The sequence below is a fragment of the Ochotona curzoniae genome, unplaced genomic scaffold, assembly GCF_017591425.1.
Source record: "Ochotona curzoniae isolate NIBS_2020 unplaced genomic scaffold, NIBS_Ocur_1.0 contig_3622, whole genome shotgun sequence".
NCBI classification, from domain to species: domain Eukaryota; kingdom Metazoa; phylum Chordata; class Mammalia; order Lagomorpha; family Ochotonidae; genus Ochotona; species Ochotona curzoniae.
Genome location: NW_024465926.1, coordinates 21,285,744 through 21,300,507, shown reverse-complemented (window position 1 = coordinate 21,300,507; position 14,764 = coordinate 21,285,744). Strand labels below are relative to the sequence as shown.

General features: G+C 47.5%; 1 protein-coding gene across 2 annotated transcripts in view; it reads right to left on the bottom strand.

Moving 5' to 3' along the window:
* AMFR (autocrine motility factor receptor) overlaps positions 1-14,764 on the bottom strand; it is a 40,968-nt gene that overhangs the window by 1,916 nt on the left and 24,288 nt on the right. For both annotated transcript variants that reach the window (XM_040982682.1, XM_040982683.1), the window contains exons 9-13: positions 11,498-11,688; positions 9,172-9,275; positions 5,593-5,727; positions 3,318-3,401; positions 142-326 (exon numbers count right to left, since the gene is read on the bottom strand). In XM_040982682.1, the coding sequence (XP_040838616.1) occupies positions 142-326; positions 3,318-3,401; positions 5,593-5,727; positions 9,172-9,275; positions 11,498-11,688 (699 nt within the window). The remainder of the gene's footprint in view (positions 1-141; positions 327-3,317; positions 3,402-5,592; positions 5,728-9,171; positions 9,276-11,497; positions 11,689-14,764) is intronic.

Genomic DNA, 14,764 nt, shown 5'->3' with positions numbered 1-14,764 from the left:
TGAAATCAGAGATGTCAGGAGGCAGGTAACAACTGTCCCATGTTTTATCTGTTCCACCAGAAGTGGGTCTAGAGGCTAGCAACCCTCAGCACCTGGGGTTTGTATTGGCCTGTGCCGACCAGGGCTGCAAAAGCCACTTACTTCCGAGCCTGCTGGAGGAGGTCGTCCTTGCGCTGCACTAACATGCGCTGTCTCTCGTCGGCTGACTTGGAGAAGCGGCTCCCACGAGCCTCAAAGTCCTCTGCCTCGCCGGGCTCTGTGTCGGCCTCACTGATGTCCAACGTCTCTTCCAGATGAGGACCAAGGTCCAGGGGCACTCGTTCTGTCTGGACATGACAGAGACAAGGAAGTAACTGTGAGCACAGGCCCTCCCTCAGCAGAGTCTGCTCCGGCCCGGGCCTCCATCCCTGCCAGGCTGGCCTGTGTGTGCGGGGGGGCCGCTGCTGGGCAGGCAGGCCTCAGCCTGTGTGCGGGTTTAAGCAGAGGGGGGCAGGAGCTCCCCAAGGACAGGCTGCTCCCATGAGAGGTGTTCAATGTTGGTGCAACAGAAAAATCTTTAATAGTCTAAATAATACAAGCATTTCCAAAATCATACAATTTCTTAAAAGACAAAATTAACCACTAATCTGGGCATTTTGATTCTATAAATTGCCCAAAGATTTTTAAAATATGGTTGGATATTAGCATGTCACAACTTTTTCATTTTTCTATTTTTATTTATTTTAAAGGCAGACAGACAAAATAAAGAGATTTCTCCATCTACTGGTTCACTCCCCAAATGCATGTAACAGCTGGAACGTGGCCAGGCAGAAGCTAGAAACCCAGAACTCAGTCTGATCTCTTACATAGGTAGCAGGGACCAAATCACTTGAGCTAGCACCTGCTGCCTCCCAGGGAACTCATTAGCTGGAAGCTGCAGTCAAAGTGAGCAGGACTCAAACTCAGGCAGTCTGGTATTGGATATGGGTATCCTAAGATTTTCCATTTGCTGGTTCACTCCTCTAAAAGGTTTCAATGGTGGTGGCTGTGCTGTGCCAGGCCAAAGACGGGGGGCCTGGAACTCCATCAGGGTCTCTTATGTAGGTCTGTGAGTAACAGGGGCCCAAGCCATCCTCTGCTGTCTTCCCAGGCATATTAGCAGGAAACTGGATCAGAAATGGAGTAGCTGGGACTCGAACTGGTACTCATATGGGATGCCAGCATTGCAGGTGATGGCTAAAGCCAAATGCATTGCAATACCAGCTCCACCAAGAGGGAAGCTTAACTGTTGTGCCAAATTTCCACCCCAGAGCTTCATCTGTATCTCTCAAGCGTGTGCAGGGCCCCAAACACTCGGGCAATCTTCCATTCCTTTCCCAGGCGCATTAGCAGAGAGCTGGATAAGAGGTGGAACAGCCAGGACATGTGACCCAGTGCCTATGTGGGATGCTGACATCACTGCACAAATCTCCACCTCACTGGACTCTGAAAGCAGGGTCAAGTCGGTAAAAGCTAAGAATTTAAAAAAACAGACTAGATGGGCCCAGCACAGTACTCTAGCAGCTAAAGTCTTTGCCTTGCACACACCGGGATCCCATATGGGCGCTGGTTCTAATTCCGGTGGCTCTCGCTTCCCATCTAGCTTCCTGTTTGTGGTCTCGTAAAGTAGTCAAAGACGGCCCAAAGCCTTGGGACCCTGCACCTGTGTGGGAAACCCAGAAGGGGCTCCGGGCTCCTGGCTCCTGGCTTCGGACTGGCTCAGCTCTGGCTGTTGTGGCCACTTGGGGAGAGAATCATCGGATGGGAGATCTTCCTCACTGTCTCTCTTCTCTGTATATTTGACTTTGCAATAAAAACAAAATAAATCTTTTTTTTAAAAGACCAGACTATGGGGCCCGGCGCGGTGGCGCAAGTGGTTAAGGTCCTCGCCTTGCACGCCCGGGATCCCATATGGGGGCCGGTTCTAATCCCGGCAGCCCCGCTTCCCTTCCAGCTCCCTGCCTGTGGCCTGGGAAAGCAATTGAGGACGGCCCAAAGCTTTGGGACCCTGCACCCGCGTGAGAGACCCGGAAGAGACTCCTGGCTTCGGATTGGCATAGCATCAACCGTTGCGCTCACTTGGGGAGTGAATCATTGGACAGAAGATCTTCCTTTCTGTCTCTCCTCTCTGTATATCCGCCTTTCCAATGAAAAAATAATAAAAATAAAATAAATCTTTAAAAAAAAAAAAAAAAAGACCAGACTATGTATTTCCTTGTATACGTTAAGATACACGATGCTTTCTTGGTTTTGGCTCAGGCTCTGGAGGTCAAGATTATATCAAGGTACCCCCAGGCCCTTAAGCCCCACCCCTAGGAGCATATCGGTGACAGCCAGCTCAACAAGTTGCCTTCCTCTAGGCTGGCTGAGAAGCAGGCAGTTTCGCTGGTGTGTGAGGTTGTCTGTCACCCACTGCCACCTTTGTGCCTTCAGCCATGCCCTGGAGGCTCTACAGAAAGAGCCTGTGGAGTTAGAACTGTATTCTCTAAAGCCTATGAACACAGGGCCAGGGGCCTGTGCACACCAGGCAATCCAGAAAACAGATTCCAACTTCATACCAGAGGGCCAGGCTCTGACAGCAGCATGCACCATGCGGGTGGCCTGCAGGAGGAAACCGGTCTAAGGCTGACAAATAACTTCACCCAGAAGGACCTCTAGGAGGAGGGCACAGTGGGCATGCGCAGCCAGCCCAGGGTGCCCTTGCCAGGTTTGCATGGGTCCATTCTCCCTGTCAGTCCTGGGCCCAGCTACTTCCAGCTCACAGTGGCAGGACTGGCCTAGGGCAGCATAAGCCCTTTCTATCCAGGACATGACAGCAGTCACCAGGCAGTGGGTTACAGGCTACATCATGACAGAGCTTCATTTTTTAACCTTTAAGGACACAGGAAAAGGTCATTGGGCACAGTAAGTTAAACCACCACTTGAGGAATCTGCATCACAAATCAAAGTGGCGTGGATTCAAGCTGGCTCCACTTCCTACTCCAACATCCTGTTAATGAATACCTGGAGAGGCACCAGGTAATGCCTGGGTCCCTACCACCCACATGGGAGACCCTGATGGGAGTCCAGGCTCCTAGCTCTGGCCAGATTCAGCCCTGGCAGTTGGAAGCACTTAGGGAAGATGCCAGCAGATCAGAACTCAAATAAGTAAAAATGTGAAAAAAAAAACAAAAACCAACCAGCTTTGGAGATGAACCTAGCACCTGGTTTTCTGTACTCTTGTCACATGTCCCACACATGTAAGGACCACACGCCTCCTCCACAGCCCAGGTGCTCTCTCCCTGGTGTGTGGCTCTCACCTGAGTGGAAACTTCGCCCTCGTCCAGGTCACTGTTTGGTCTCTCCACAGGACTGGTCAATGCAGGCCGCATGCTGTCCGACCGCTGAAAGAGACACAGGATGACCAAGCAGTCAGTTGCGGGCGGGGGATCCCCCAAGTACAAGGTAAGCTGCAGTGCCTTGCACACATGACAACTTCCCTAGGGCATCAAAGAAATCAAACTACTATGAAGGCTAACAGCAGAAAGAGCCCGCAGCTGGACAGAGAGCCTCAGCAGCAGCAGTAACTAGCAGGAGTGATTCACACCACGGACAGTAATGTCAACAGCCATGCACCCTGCCCGACACTCAGCTCTAGGGCTGGCACCAAGAACTACGCCTCATCTTCCTGATACCCTATCCACTAGGCTTTGTGCTCGCTCCCATTTTCGGCAATGTTACAGAAGCTCTGGGTAGCAGTCTGTGCCCCTTTCATTCTTACCCCTCTATCCCCCCGCTGCCTAATTCCTCTACTCTGCCTGAGGACTTTGATCACATGAAGTAACTATCACCTCCAGGGGCAGCCCATGGCCCTTCTCTGGGGAGGGACAATAAGGCTGACACTGGAGCCAGGTGGTAGCCTGACAGATGCAGCTTAAGTCATCCATGGTGGCAATGTGCCCACCAATACCCATCTCCAGCTTCTCCATCTTCAGCCCCCTCCTGCTGACAAACCCTTCTGTCAATCAGGTCAGATTGCTCAGACCAAGGAATCACATTTCCTGTTTTAGCCCACTGGAATTCAAAGCCCTGTTCATTCTCTCTTCAGAGTCTCACATGTTTGAGTCCTATGAATAGACTTCCATATACTTTTGCATACTAAAATCAAATATTTGGTAGATTATTGTTGATCATATAAAAATTCCTTGGTCCTGCCAGAAAATTATCTATGCTAACATCACTTGTATTCATCAAAGAAGTGGGGAGGGCTGGCATTTGGTTTACAGTTAAGACACCACTGGGATGCCCACCTCACAGACCAGCATGCCTGGACCTGAGCCCTGGCCACGCCCCTGCTCCAGCTTCTGGCTACCATGCACCCTGGCAGGCAGAGGAGACCAAGGCTTCAAACCCCTGCCTCTCATGCGGATTCCTAGACTTAGATCCGGGCTCCCAGGCTTGGCCAATCCCAAGTCCTGATGGCATAGGGGGAGTGAAGTCATGGGTGCAAGGTCTTTCACTCACTGCCTCTCAAATAAATACATTTTTAGAAAGTAAAAAGGTTATATAACAGATCAGGAGATCTTTTAGAAGAAAGTGAAAGACTTTTAGAGGAAAGTCAAAAATGGCACATGTGAACTGTGACTAATGGAATATCACACCAGCGTGCAAAGCCAACCAGGGCCAGACGGCATCATTTCCTATCACAAGGGCCCTGCAGATGGCAGCCCTGCTGTCAAATTCATTCTTCCTCCCATTTCTGCAAATAAAGTTTTATTGGAACAGTTTTGTTCACGGATTCACATACCAGGCGATCTCAAAAAAGTTAAGGAAAACGTGCATTATAAAAAAGCTACATGGGTCCGGCACGATAGCACAGTGGTTAAAGTCCTCGCCTTGCACACACCAGGATCCCATATGGGTGCCGGTTCTAATCTCAGCTTGTGGCCTGGGAAAGCAGTTGAGGACGGCCCAAATCCTTGGGACCTAGCACCTGCATGGGAGACCCGGAAGAGCTCCTGGCTTCGGATTGGCTCAGCTGCAGCCATTGTGGTCACTTGGGGAGTAAACCATTGGACGGAAGATCTTCTTCTCTGTTTCTCCTCCTCTCTGTATATCTGACTTTCCAACAAAAATAAATAAATCTTTAAAAAAAAAGCTACAAACACATTTCAAATTTTTTTCCATCCAAGCAAACTGATCTTTTAATTTTATTTTTCCATGAATTTTCTGAAGTGCCTATGTGTTAGCCACGTTTGTCTGAGTTGCAACAGAGACAATGATCTGAAAAACCTAAACTATTTACTATCCACCTTGTCATAGAAGAAGATTGCCAACCCCTGTGCAGCAGCTGATGCTGAGCTCCTAGACTGGCCAGGGCAGGCCGATCTGAGGATTACAGCTGAACAAAAAGTCAGTCAAATACCTCTGTCCCCATCTTTAGTGGAGTCTCATTTATAATGTAGGGACAGTTTACGGAGTTGATTTGTATCATATCACGAGTGAGATCTGTTTAGTAACTAGGAAAGTTAGTCCGCAGTATGCCTCCTCTGTGCAGATGGAATCCACCTGCCAAGCTTACAACCCCAGCTTCACCTGGGTCGGAAAAGGGACTTGAATCCGTCCTTCTAGAATGTTGTCTGTTGTTATTTCAACAGAGCGTGTCAGCTGGAGGTCCTGCAGCACCAGGTGATACGGAACCTGGGGAAACATCTCTTGGATCTGATGAGCCTGCAGGAACATCAAACACAAAGGGCAAGCCGTCACTCCCAGCAGGTGCTCACTGAGGCCCACGCGCACGGCAGACCCGTCCAGTGACTGGGATGCTGTGCCGTGACAGCAGCTGAGGACACCCCCTCTGCTCTGCAGATCCCCTTCCAATCATCTTTCCAGGATGCCCAACAGACAGCTGGGGACAGCATCAATCTCACAGTCAACTTAACACAGAGAGCCAGTGGCAGGCCAAACGGGGTCAAGCAGAACACTTCCATCTTGAAAAGTGGATATATAAATTCGTTTTCCTTAAAGACAGAATTCCTAAAAGGAACAAATTTGATACACACACGAGAAAACTCAAGTACATTATGTTAAATGAAAGAAGCTGCACTCAAAAATCTCACTGCATGATTCCATCTGCATGACATCATCTGGTACAGGCAAAACCGGAAGGACAAAAAACTGGTAAGTGTCTACCAGGGGCTAGGGCTGAGGGGAAGGAAGTAATGTCCCAGGGGCCCCACGGAACTTAGGAGAAAGGGGAGTGCAGCTTCTCTATACCTTCATCATGGCAAGGGGTACACATGTGTCTGTGTGGAACTAGATATGAAAGAGAGTACTTTTTTTTTTTAATTGTACATAAATTACATCACAATTTGAAGGGGGAGGGGAGACAATAAAGAATACAGATTACTGGGGCTGGCACTGTGGCACAGCAAACTGATCTTCCACCTGCAGCACTGGCGTCCCATATGCGCATTGGTTCATGTCCCAATTGCTCCACTTTCAATCTAGCTCCCTGCTTGTAGCCTGGGAAAACAGCAGAGGATGGCACAAAGCCTTGGGACCCTGTACCCACATGGGAGACTCAGAAGAGGCTCCTGGCTCCTGGCTCAAGATCTGCTCAGCTCTGGCCGCTGTAGTCATTTGGGGAGTGAGCCAATGGATGGAAATTTCCCTTTCTCTCTCTCTAACCCTGACTTTAAAAATCTAAACAAACAAACAAACAAAATATCCTCTCCACTGTTTCTCGAATGATGCCCAAGATGCATTTCATGAGCCCAAAGTTTTTCTACCAAAAATTCCAGCAAGTTAAATAATAGATCTTAAAAAACAACAACAAACCAACCCACATGGTTCCATTACATTAACCATCACAGTACAGGAGGAAGAGTCTGCCAGAGAACTGGAAACACTCAACTCCCAGGCCCAGAAGGGTCATCCGCCTACTATATCTGATGCTTAGGGGGTAGGTGACCACCTGCAGAGTTTCATAGCTGCCCTGCCCCCCAGACCTCCAGAGAACCTGCCCTGAGCCGGATGCCCTCTAAGGCCATCCTGTCACCACCATGCTGCTTTTACGTTCCACTGATCACAGGAAAAGTAGGAGCTGTAACTTCTGTTGTGGCTGCCTTTTTTACGCTGGCCAAAAGCCAGTAGATTTTACCATTGCAACTGTCTTTGAGGGCATGGTGTATTAACTTAAAGTACATTGTGGTGAGAGATGTATCAGCTGCACCATGGAAAGCCTGTACCCAACTCAATAGCAGCTGCCTTCTTCCTCCAGTCCTGCTCCACCAGTATTCTGGTTTCCTAGGTCAGGCACCTCCTATCCGGAATCTAACAGTATCCGTTAGTGGGACTGGCTTATCTCATGTGAAACAGCATCCTAAAGGTTTACCATACCTGAGCCTATGATAGGGCTCCTTCTTTAAGACTGCATAACATTCCACTGTTCTGTGCTCACCATGTTGTCTGTACCCATTCATCTCTGCTTGCTTTACCTTCATGGCTAAGAGTCATTGCCCACTTTGTAAACCAAGTCACAAAATATGAGTCTGCAGCTCCATCCACCTGTGCCCACCAACAGCAACCCCGCTCCTGCTACAGCTCCAGCCCCATCCTCCACTCAAAGACTTCCTTCTTTTTGTCAACTTTTCTATTTATTCCAAACCACTGGACCCTGTGTCTTCAGAGACCACTACCATTCATATTCCAAAGAAGCTTCCGACTGCAGGGGAAGGCCCAGGTTGCGACTGGCAAACGGGTGAAGGTGCAGAGCTGACAGCTCCAGGCAGTGGAAACTCACTCCCAGTGGCCCAGGAGCTATACCAGGTCCCTGCAATGAACACTCAGGCTTCCAGCGGGGAAGGAGAAAAAGGAACCATTTAAAATTTCCAGATCTCTCTGCTCTGCTTAACAAGGGTCAGCCCCCAGGTAAAACCAGCTAACCAGAGTCTAACCTTCCACCATGTTGTCCACCTACTTGGACTGGGCAAGGGAAACAGCCTGCCCCAGCCAACTCTAGCCGTCTAGCAGGGAGACGCCTGCCCTCATGCCTCACCAGAGAGCCCGAGGAGTACTGAGACACGGGCAGTCCAGCAAGCCTGCAGCCTAGTCCCAGGTCTGGGGGCTCCTGCCTACTGGTGACCTGAGCGGCTATGTACAGTAAATACATTCAAATTCAGTAAAGAACAAATGAATTAATGAATGACCTCTGAATTATCAGCTAGAGACCCCAGTCCAAGTAGATTAAGGCAGCTTATATTTCTAGACTCCTGTGCTTATTGCTAACAATAAACTGCAGATTTCAAAAGTAGTGAAACAAGCTTCTCCACCATTGTAAAAAGCACACATCTTGGGCTAAGTATGGTAGCCTAGCAGCTGAAGTCCTCGCCTTGAATGCACTGGGATTTCATATGGGCACCAGTTCATATTCTGGTAACCCCACTTCCCATTCAGCTCCCTGCCTGTGGCCTGGGAAAGCAGTTGAGAATGGCCCAAAGACATGGGACCGTGCACCTGCATGGGAGACCCGGAAGAAGCTCCTGGCTCCTGGCTTCAGATCGGCTCAGCTCTGGCCATTTCAGTCACTTGGGGAGTGAATCACTGAATGGAAGATCTTCCTCTTTGTATATATAACTTTCCAATAGAAAAAATAAATAAATCTTAAAAAAAAAAAAAAGCACACATCTTTGGACAAAATATCTGAACAATATCCTTGAGTCAACAATATGCCTCAACATCTCAATATACGTAAGCACACACACTCAAACACAATTCCTTATTTCTGAGTAGTTAGTGAGGACAGGGAATCAAAACCTCAACTGGTAAGCCTCATGTCATTTTAAATAAGAAACACTTGGTTCACTCCAGTCAATCATTGTCCCCAAAATATTCTGGGCAAACTCCAGGAGCGTCTCAAGGTGGGCTGCAGCAGAGAACGAGCCTTGGGGTGCTCACAGGTGAGCTGATCTGCCACAGAGGGAAAATGAAGCTGCCTTCCAAATGGCTTCAAAACTTAAAGCACGGGAATTTACATGACCACAGTGACCTTTAAATATCTTGCTATCCTGCCAGGAAGAGTAAAATCAACAAGGTTCACACACACTAAACCTGTCTGCAGCCTTTCACTCCCTCCCCAGCACCAGCCGTCTTAGAGCGGTCGGTGGGCCTTACCATGGCGTTCAGCTGGGAGTTGCTTGCCTGCGCGATGCCAAGAATGTTGGTGGTGTGCATCACTTCGACTGAGAAGCTCGGCAGCCAGCTCGCAATCCGGGACCCTAAAACAGAGGCGACGCCAGCACACATTTTAGAGACCAGACACTGCCCCCGCGTCATCTAGTGCCAGCCCTCCGTAACAGTGGCAGGCATATGGAGGACGGACTTCCTGCAAGACCGTGGGTGCCAAGTGTCTCCCGTGGGTTAGTGGTCTCCCCACAGGGTCCTGCCTGTTTTTATTTTCTTCTCTTCAGAAATGTGGCCCTCATTACCATGGTCCCTGATCACACCAGATAACTGGGTGACTTACACAAGGTCAAGCTTAATTATGATGTGCAGCCATTTTGTCACCTGTCTTCCTCTTCCCAAGGGCTCCTGACTTACCCTCCAATCCCCTCTCCACAGAACAGAAGGAAGAGGTCTCCATGCCTCCAATGACAGGTGAGTTTCTGTTTCTCTCATTCAAACTAAACAGAAACTACTACTCATTTCCACAACTACTTTTATGATGTATTTTCTCCTTAATAATCTAACTTAAAGATCTTGGTCTGGGGCCCGGCGCGGTGGCGCAAGTGGTTAAAGGTCCTCACCTTGCACGCCCGGGATCCCATATGGGCGCCGGTTCTAATCCCGGCAGCCCTGCTTCCCTTCCAGCTCCCTGCCTGTGGCCTGGGAAAGCAGTCGAGGATGGCCCAAAGCTTTGGGAACCTGCACCCACGTGGGAGACCCGGAAGAGGCTCCTGGCTTTGGATCGGCATAGTATCGGCCCGTTGTGCTCACTTGGGGAGTGAATCATCGGACGGAAGATCTTCCTCTCTGTCTCTCCTCTCTGTATATCCGCCTTTCCAATGAAAAAATAATAAAAATAAATCTTTAAAAAAAAGAAAAAAAAAAAAAGATCTTGGTCTGGGGGCAGATAAAATGGCTGAATCGATTCAGCCAGCAGTTGGCACATCCACTTCCCATTCTAGAGTGCCTGGTTGGAGTCCTGGCTCTTCCACTTCTGACCCAGCTTCCTGTTAGAGCATCCCAAAAGCACAAGATTGCAGCTCAGGTGCCTGGGGTCCTGACAGGCATGCAGGAGCTCTAGAAGTTACAGGTACCTGGCTTCAGCTTGGCATATCGGGAGTGAACCAACAAATGGAAGATCTCTCTCTTTTTCCCTGTCACTGTTTTTCAAGTAAAAAAAAAATCTTGGTTTAATGATCCAAAATCATTTTCAAGGTGTTCAACAGCACTGATTTTCAGAATGAAGGCACCCAGAAAGCTGGCTGCTGATGCTCTTCTCCCAAGCAAGGCGGAGCACAGACCACAGCCGAGTACCAGTTGCAGATGGCTCCTGCACATCTGCCCACAACAGAGGCTTGTGGCCATCGCAAGGCCTAGCCAACCGAAATGTGCCCATTATAAGAAAATGGATGTTTCATATACTTAACTGGGAGAAAAAAAGTTGATTTTGAATTTTTAATAATGATACGTTCTAAAGTAACACACTGTATAACAGGCATCTGCTTTTAAGATCTGCTACTAAATGTCAGAGGGCCTTAATTAACAGCCAGAAAGCCAGTGCTCTGGGGTGCTCTCAGGGATGTCTCCCGCCAGCTACTACTCCCACAGCACCCCATCTTCAGAAATGCCAACCTGAACAGCACTCTTCCCAACAGAATTGTGGGAATACTGTTTCACAGGAGTAATCAGAATCAAGAACTCAGGAATTCCAGTAGTACTGGAATGGACGAAAATCAGCAGCTCAAAGTAATTAATGTCCAGAAGGATACTGGTCCCTGATGGAATGTCTGTTGCCTTAGAATTTTAAATATGTATTCTATTACAATTTCTTTCAACAATACTTGGGGGCAGAACACTTCTATTTTATGGAAAAAGCAACAGGCTTCTCTCTCAGATTCTGCATCTGGTACTCACTAGAAGGCTATTCAATGATGCTTTTTCTATATGCTCAATACCACACGAGTGCAGTAAATTACTACCCAAGGTTAATTATTTTACTAACTGAGCATGCTCCTTGAGGAGATATCGACTCCCACTCCACTTACACAGACCCAAATGTCCGTAACAAAATGTCTCACATAGAATAATCCCTCTGTTCCTCCTATCTGCCTCCCTACCTACTCAGGCATCTCCCCATCCATCCTGAATACTTCCAATTAAATTGAAATATAATATTAAACTGGTGTGGACAAGATATTTATAATGAACAAAACTGCATCCCCTTTTGAAGAGAAAGCCCCTTGAGTACAGTTCTGGAAGTAAAACCCAAACTAACCATCGAAGTGGAAGAAGTGATTGTGCTGGTTTAAGCGAGGTCTGCCTTCAGCTGCTGCTACAGGCACCAAATTCTCATCCAGGTTCTCGCCTTGCTGGTCTTCCCTGACACGACTGTTGTCAGCGATGTTGAGAGACATTCTGCATGTTGGACAGGAGGTGTCTTGTTCTAGCCAGGAACGGAGACAGGAACTATCAAAAAGTCCAAAATGAAACACATGAGCATTCTCAGTGGTTCCACAGCACAGTTTGTGCCAATTCACCCAAAATACTCTGCACATAGCAAATGTGCTCCAATTTTACTTTGTCTACTCCCCATGAAGTTCAAGTGCTGAGAAACACTTGTAGACCTTACTTCTTTGCTGTACCTGAGTGAATACTCAGATACTTCCAGCATGCTCTGCTAGAACATTCTTCATCATCTGTAGCTATCTACCAAGCTCCTGGGAATGACCTCTTTGAAAAAGCATAGCCCGCCATTTTTATTCCCAACTTTATTTGGCTTAAGAGTCCACATGGCTGAATCTTCTGACAGCCTGTCCTTTCCTATCTTTGAGCCCTCTGCTCCAATGCTCTTCTCTTTAGGCCGCCTTAACTGACTTGTGATATGATGTTAACCTTGCTTTCATGTTCAAAACTTTGACTTCAAAGATTTTATGTGCTCACTAGAGCTCCTCTCCTAACTCACTTTTCTACAACCATCCATATAATTCTCTCTCTCTCCCTCCCTCTCCTTCCTTCCCTCTCTTTCTCTCAAGATTTATTTATCTGGTGCAATGATTCTCTACTGGCTTATCCTCCACCTCCAAGGGCTGGCACCCCATGTGGCCACTGGTTTGTGTCCTTGCTGCTCCACTTCCCATTCAGCTCCCTGCTTGTGGCCTAGGAAAGCAGAGGAGCAGGGCCCAAGATCTTGGGATCTTGCACCCATGTGGGAGACTTGCAATAAGCTCCTAGCTCTTGGTTTTGGATCAGCTCAGCTCCAGTAGTCACATCCTCTTGGGGAGTAAACCAGCAGACAGGGGATCTCTATCTCTTTCTTTCTATAAATCTTGCATATATGTGATGCCAGTGCTGTGAGTAGAGGCTTAGCTTGCTAAGTCACCATTCTCGCTACTATGCACCCACTTTTTTCAACAAGCATGCTGCCCTATGTCTTTTGTTTGTAAATGATACTTCAGGTAACAACTTGCCCAGAAGCCAGGATGAAGCTACTTTTTCCTATCTCTGTATCTGAAGAGTAGGACAATCGTTCCAAAATCACATAATTGTGTGTGTGTGTGTGACCAAGTCTATCACATTTTGAAATGTTAAACTACCTGTAATCCCTGTTTCTGGTCATCTGGTTGACTAAAGTACTGCATTTTTTGAAAGTCTACTTTCCCTTATGGAACACCCTTCTATCACAGCACTACAAATCTACACGCTCCTGGCCCTCTAACAATGCTATGCTGACAATGACACACTTTTTCATAAACAAATCCAATTTTATTTCAAGACAGCAGATAACAGCAGCTGAAACTCAAACACGAGTTCAATCAGAGATATTTGTCTATATATGTAAAAAAGCTAGACAACTGAAAAAGCAAACTTCAGAGAAAATATTTTTTCCTCACAATTTTAATGCTATTTATTTGGAGAACTACTGCTGCTCTACATGACTCCTGAGTGCAACTGAAGATTCACTGGCCCCTGTGAAAGGTGTCACTATGGCAACAACTGGCCAGTGAGCACCTGCTGCCAGACAGCCAGCAGACCAGCTTCGCCCACACATTCAGATGAATCTGCCTCCATTACCCTCACGCAGTGCTACTCCCACTCTAGTACCAAAGTTACAAAGTAAAACAAACCAAGACAATGCCCGAACAATGAGGTTCTCCCTCAATCCATGGCAGACAGCAGTTGCAAAAAAAGAAAAACACTGGGAAATTAGAAAATACTGAGACAAAAGAAAGCCAAAACAAATATAATCAAAAGTTTTGAGGCACGGGGAAATCGATGCTCAGAACCAGCCTCATAGCTAAAAATGCTAAGAAAAGAAAAGAAAAGAAAAGAAAAGAAAAGAAAAGAAAAGAAAAGAAAAGAAAAGAAAAGAAAAGAAAAGAAAAAAAAGGAAAAGAAAAGAGAAGAAAAGAAAAGAAGAGAAAGCACTCAAACTAACCAGACAGAGCTAACAGGTTTGTGTTCTGAGAAGTAACAGTCAGAACTGTTGGGGCTGAGGGCCAGGGGAGACCAGGATGAGGAACTTCTGCAGAAGGGGTTCAGCATTTCAGTTAGGGAAGGTAACAAGTCTTGGACACGCAGGGAGGTCAAGGTTGCACAACCACAAGGATATGATCTTATTTCATGCCACTGACCTATAAACTTCAACTGGGCCAGCAGTGTGGCACAGTGGGTAAAGCTGCCACTGTCTGCAATGCTGGCATTCCACAGAGGCACTGATTCATGTCCCAGTATTCCACTTTGGATCCAGCTACCTGCTAATGAGCCCCCACTGCCTCCGCGCCTGGCTCCTGGCTTCAGCCTGGCCCAGCCCCAGCCACTATGGCCATCTGAGGAATGACTCAGCAGGTGAAGACTTCTCTGTGCAGGTGTGTATATGTCCCTCTTTCTGTGGTTCTTTCAAATAAATCTTTTGAAAAAGAGTGGTAAATTTTATGATATATCTTTTATCCCCAAAAAATTATTCCTGAGAATTATCACTCAGGAACCTAACAAAACCTATCACATCAGACACACTGTACACCTGCTGGAATGCCTGCAGGAAAGGGTGGATTAGTACTCTTCTTGTGACACCAGCACCCTCTTTCTGAATGCAGGTTCAAGTCCCAGCTATTCTACTTCAGATCCAGCTTTTGCTAATGTGCCTGGGAAGGCAGCAGGTAACTTCAAGTGCTTGAGCCCCTACCACCTTTGTGGAAGACTCAGATGGCATTCCAGGCTCTGAATTCGCCTGGTCCACTCTTTTGGAGAGCAAACCAGAGGAAAGCAGACCTTTTAGTGTGTTTCTCTCTCTGTTACTCTGCCTTTTTCAAAATAAACAAATACACAAATAAATAAATCCTTAGGGGAGAAGGGCTGGTTTGGCAGTGCTGTGGCATAGCACATAAAGCCACTGCCTGCAATGTCAGCATCCCATGTGGGTGACAGTTTGAGTCCCAACTATTCCACTTCAGATCCAGCTCCCTGCTAATGTAACTGGGAGAGTAGTAGAAGTTGGCTCAAGTCTTTGGGCCCCTGAACTCACATGAGACTCTGAAGAAGCTCC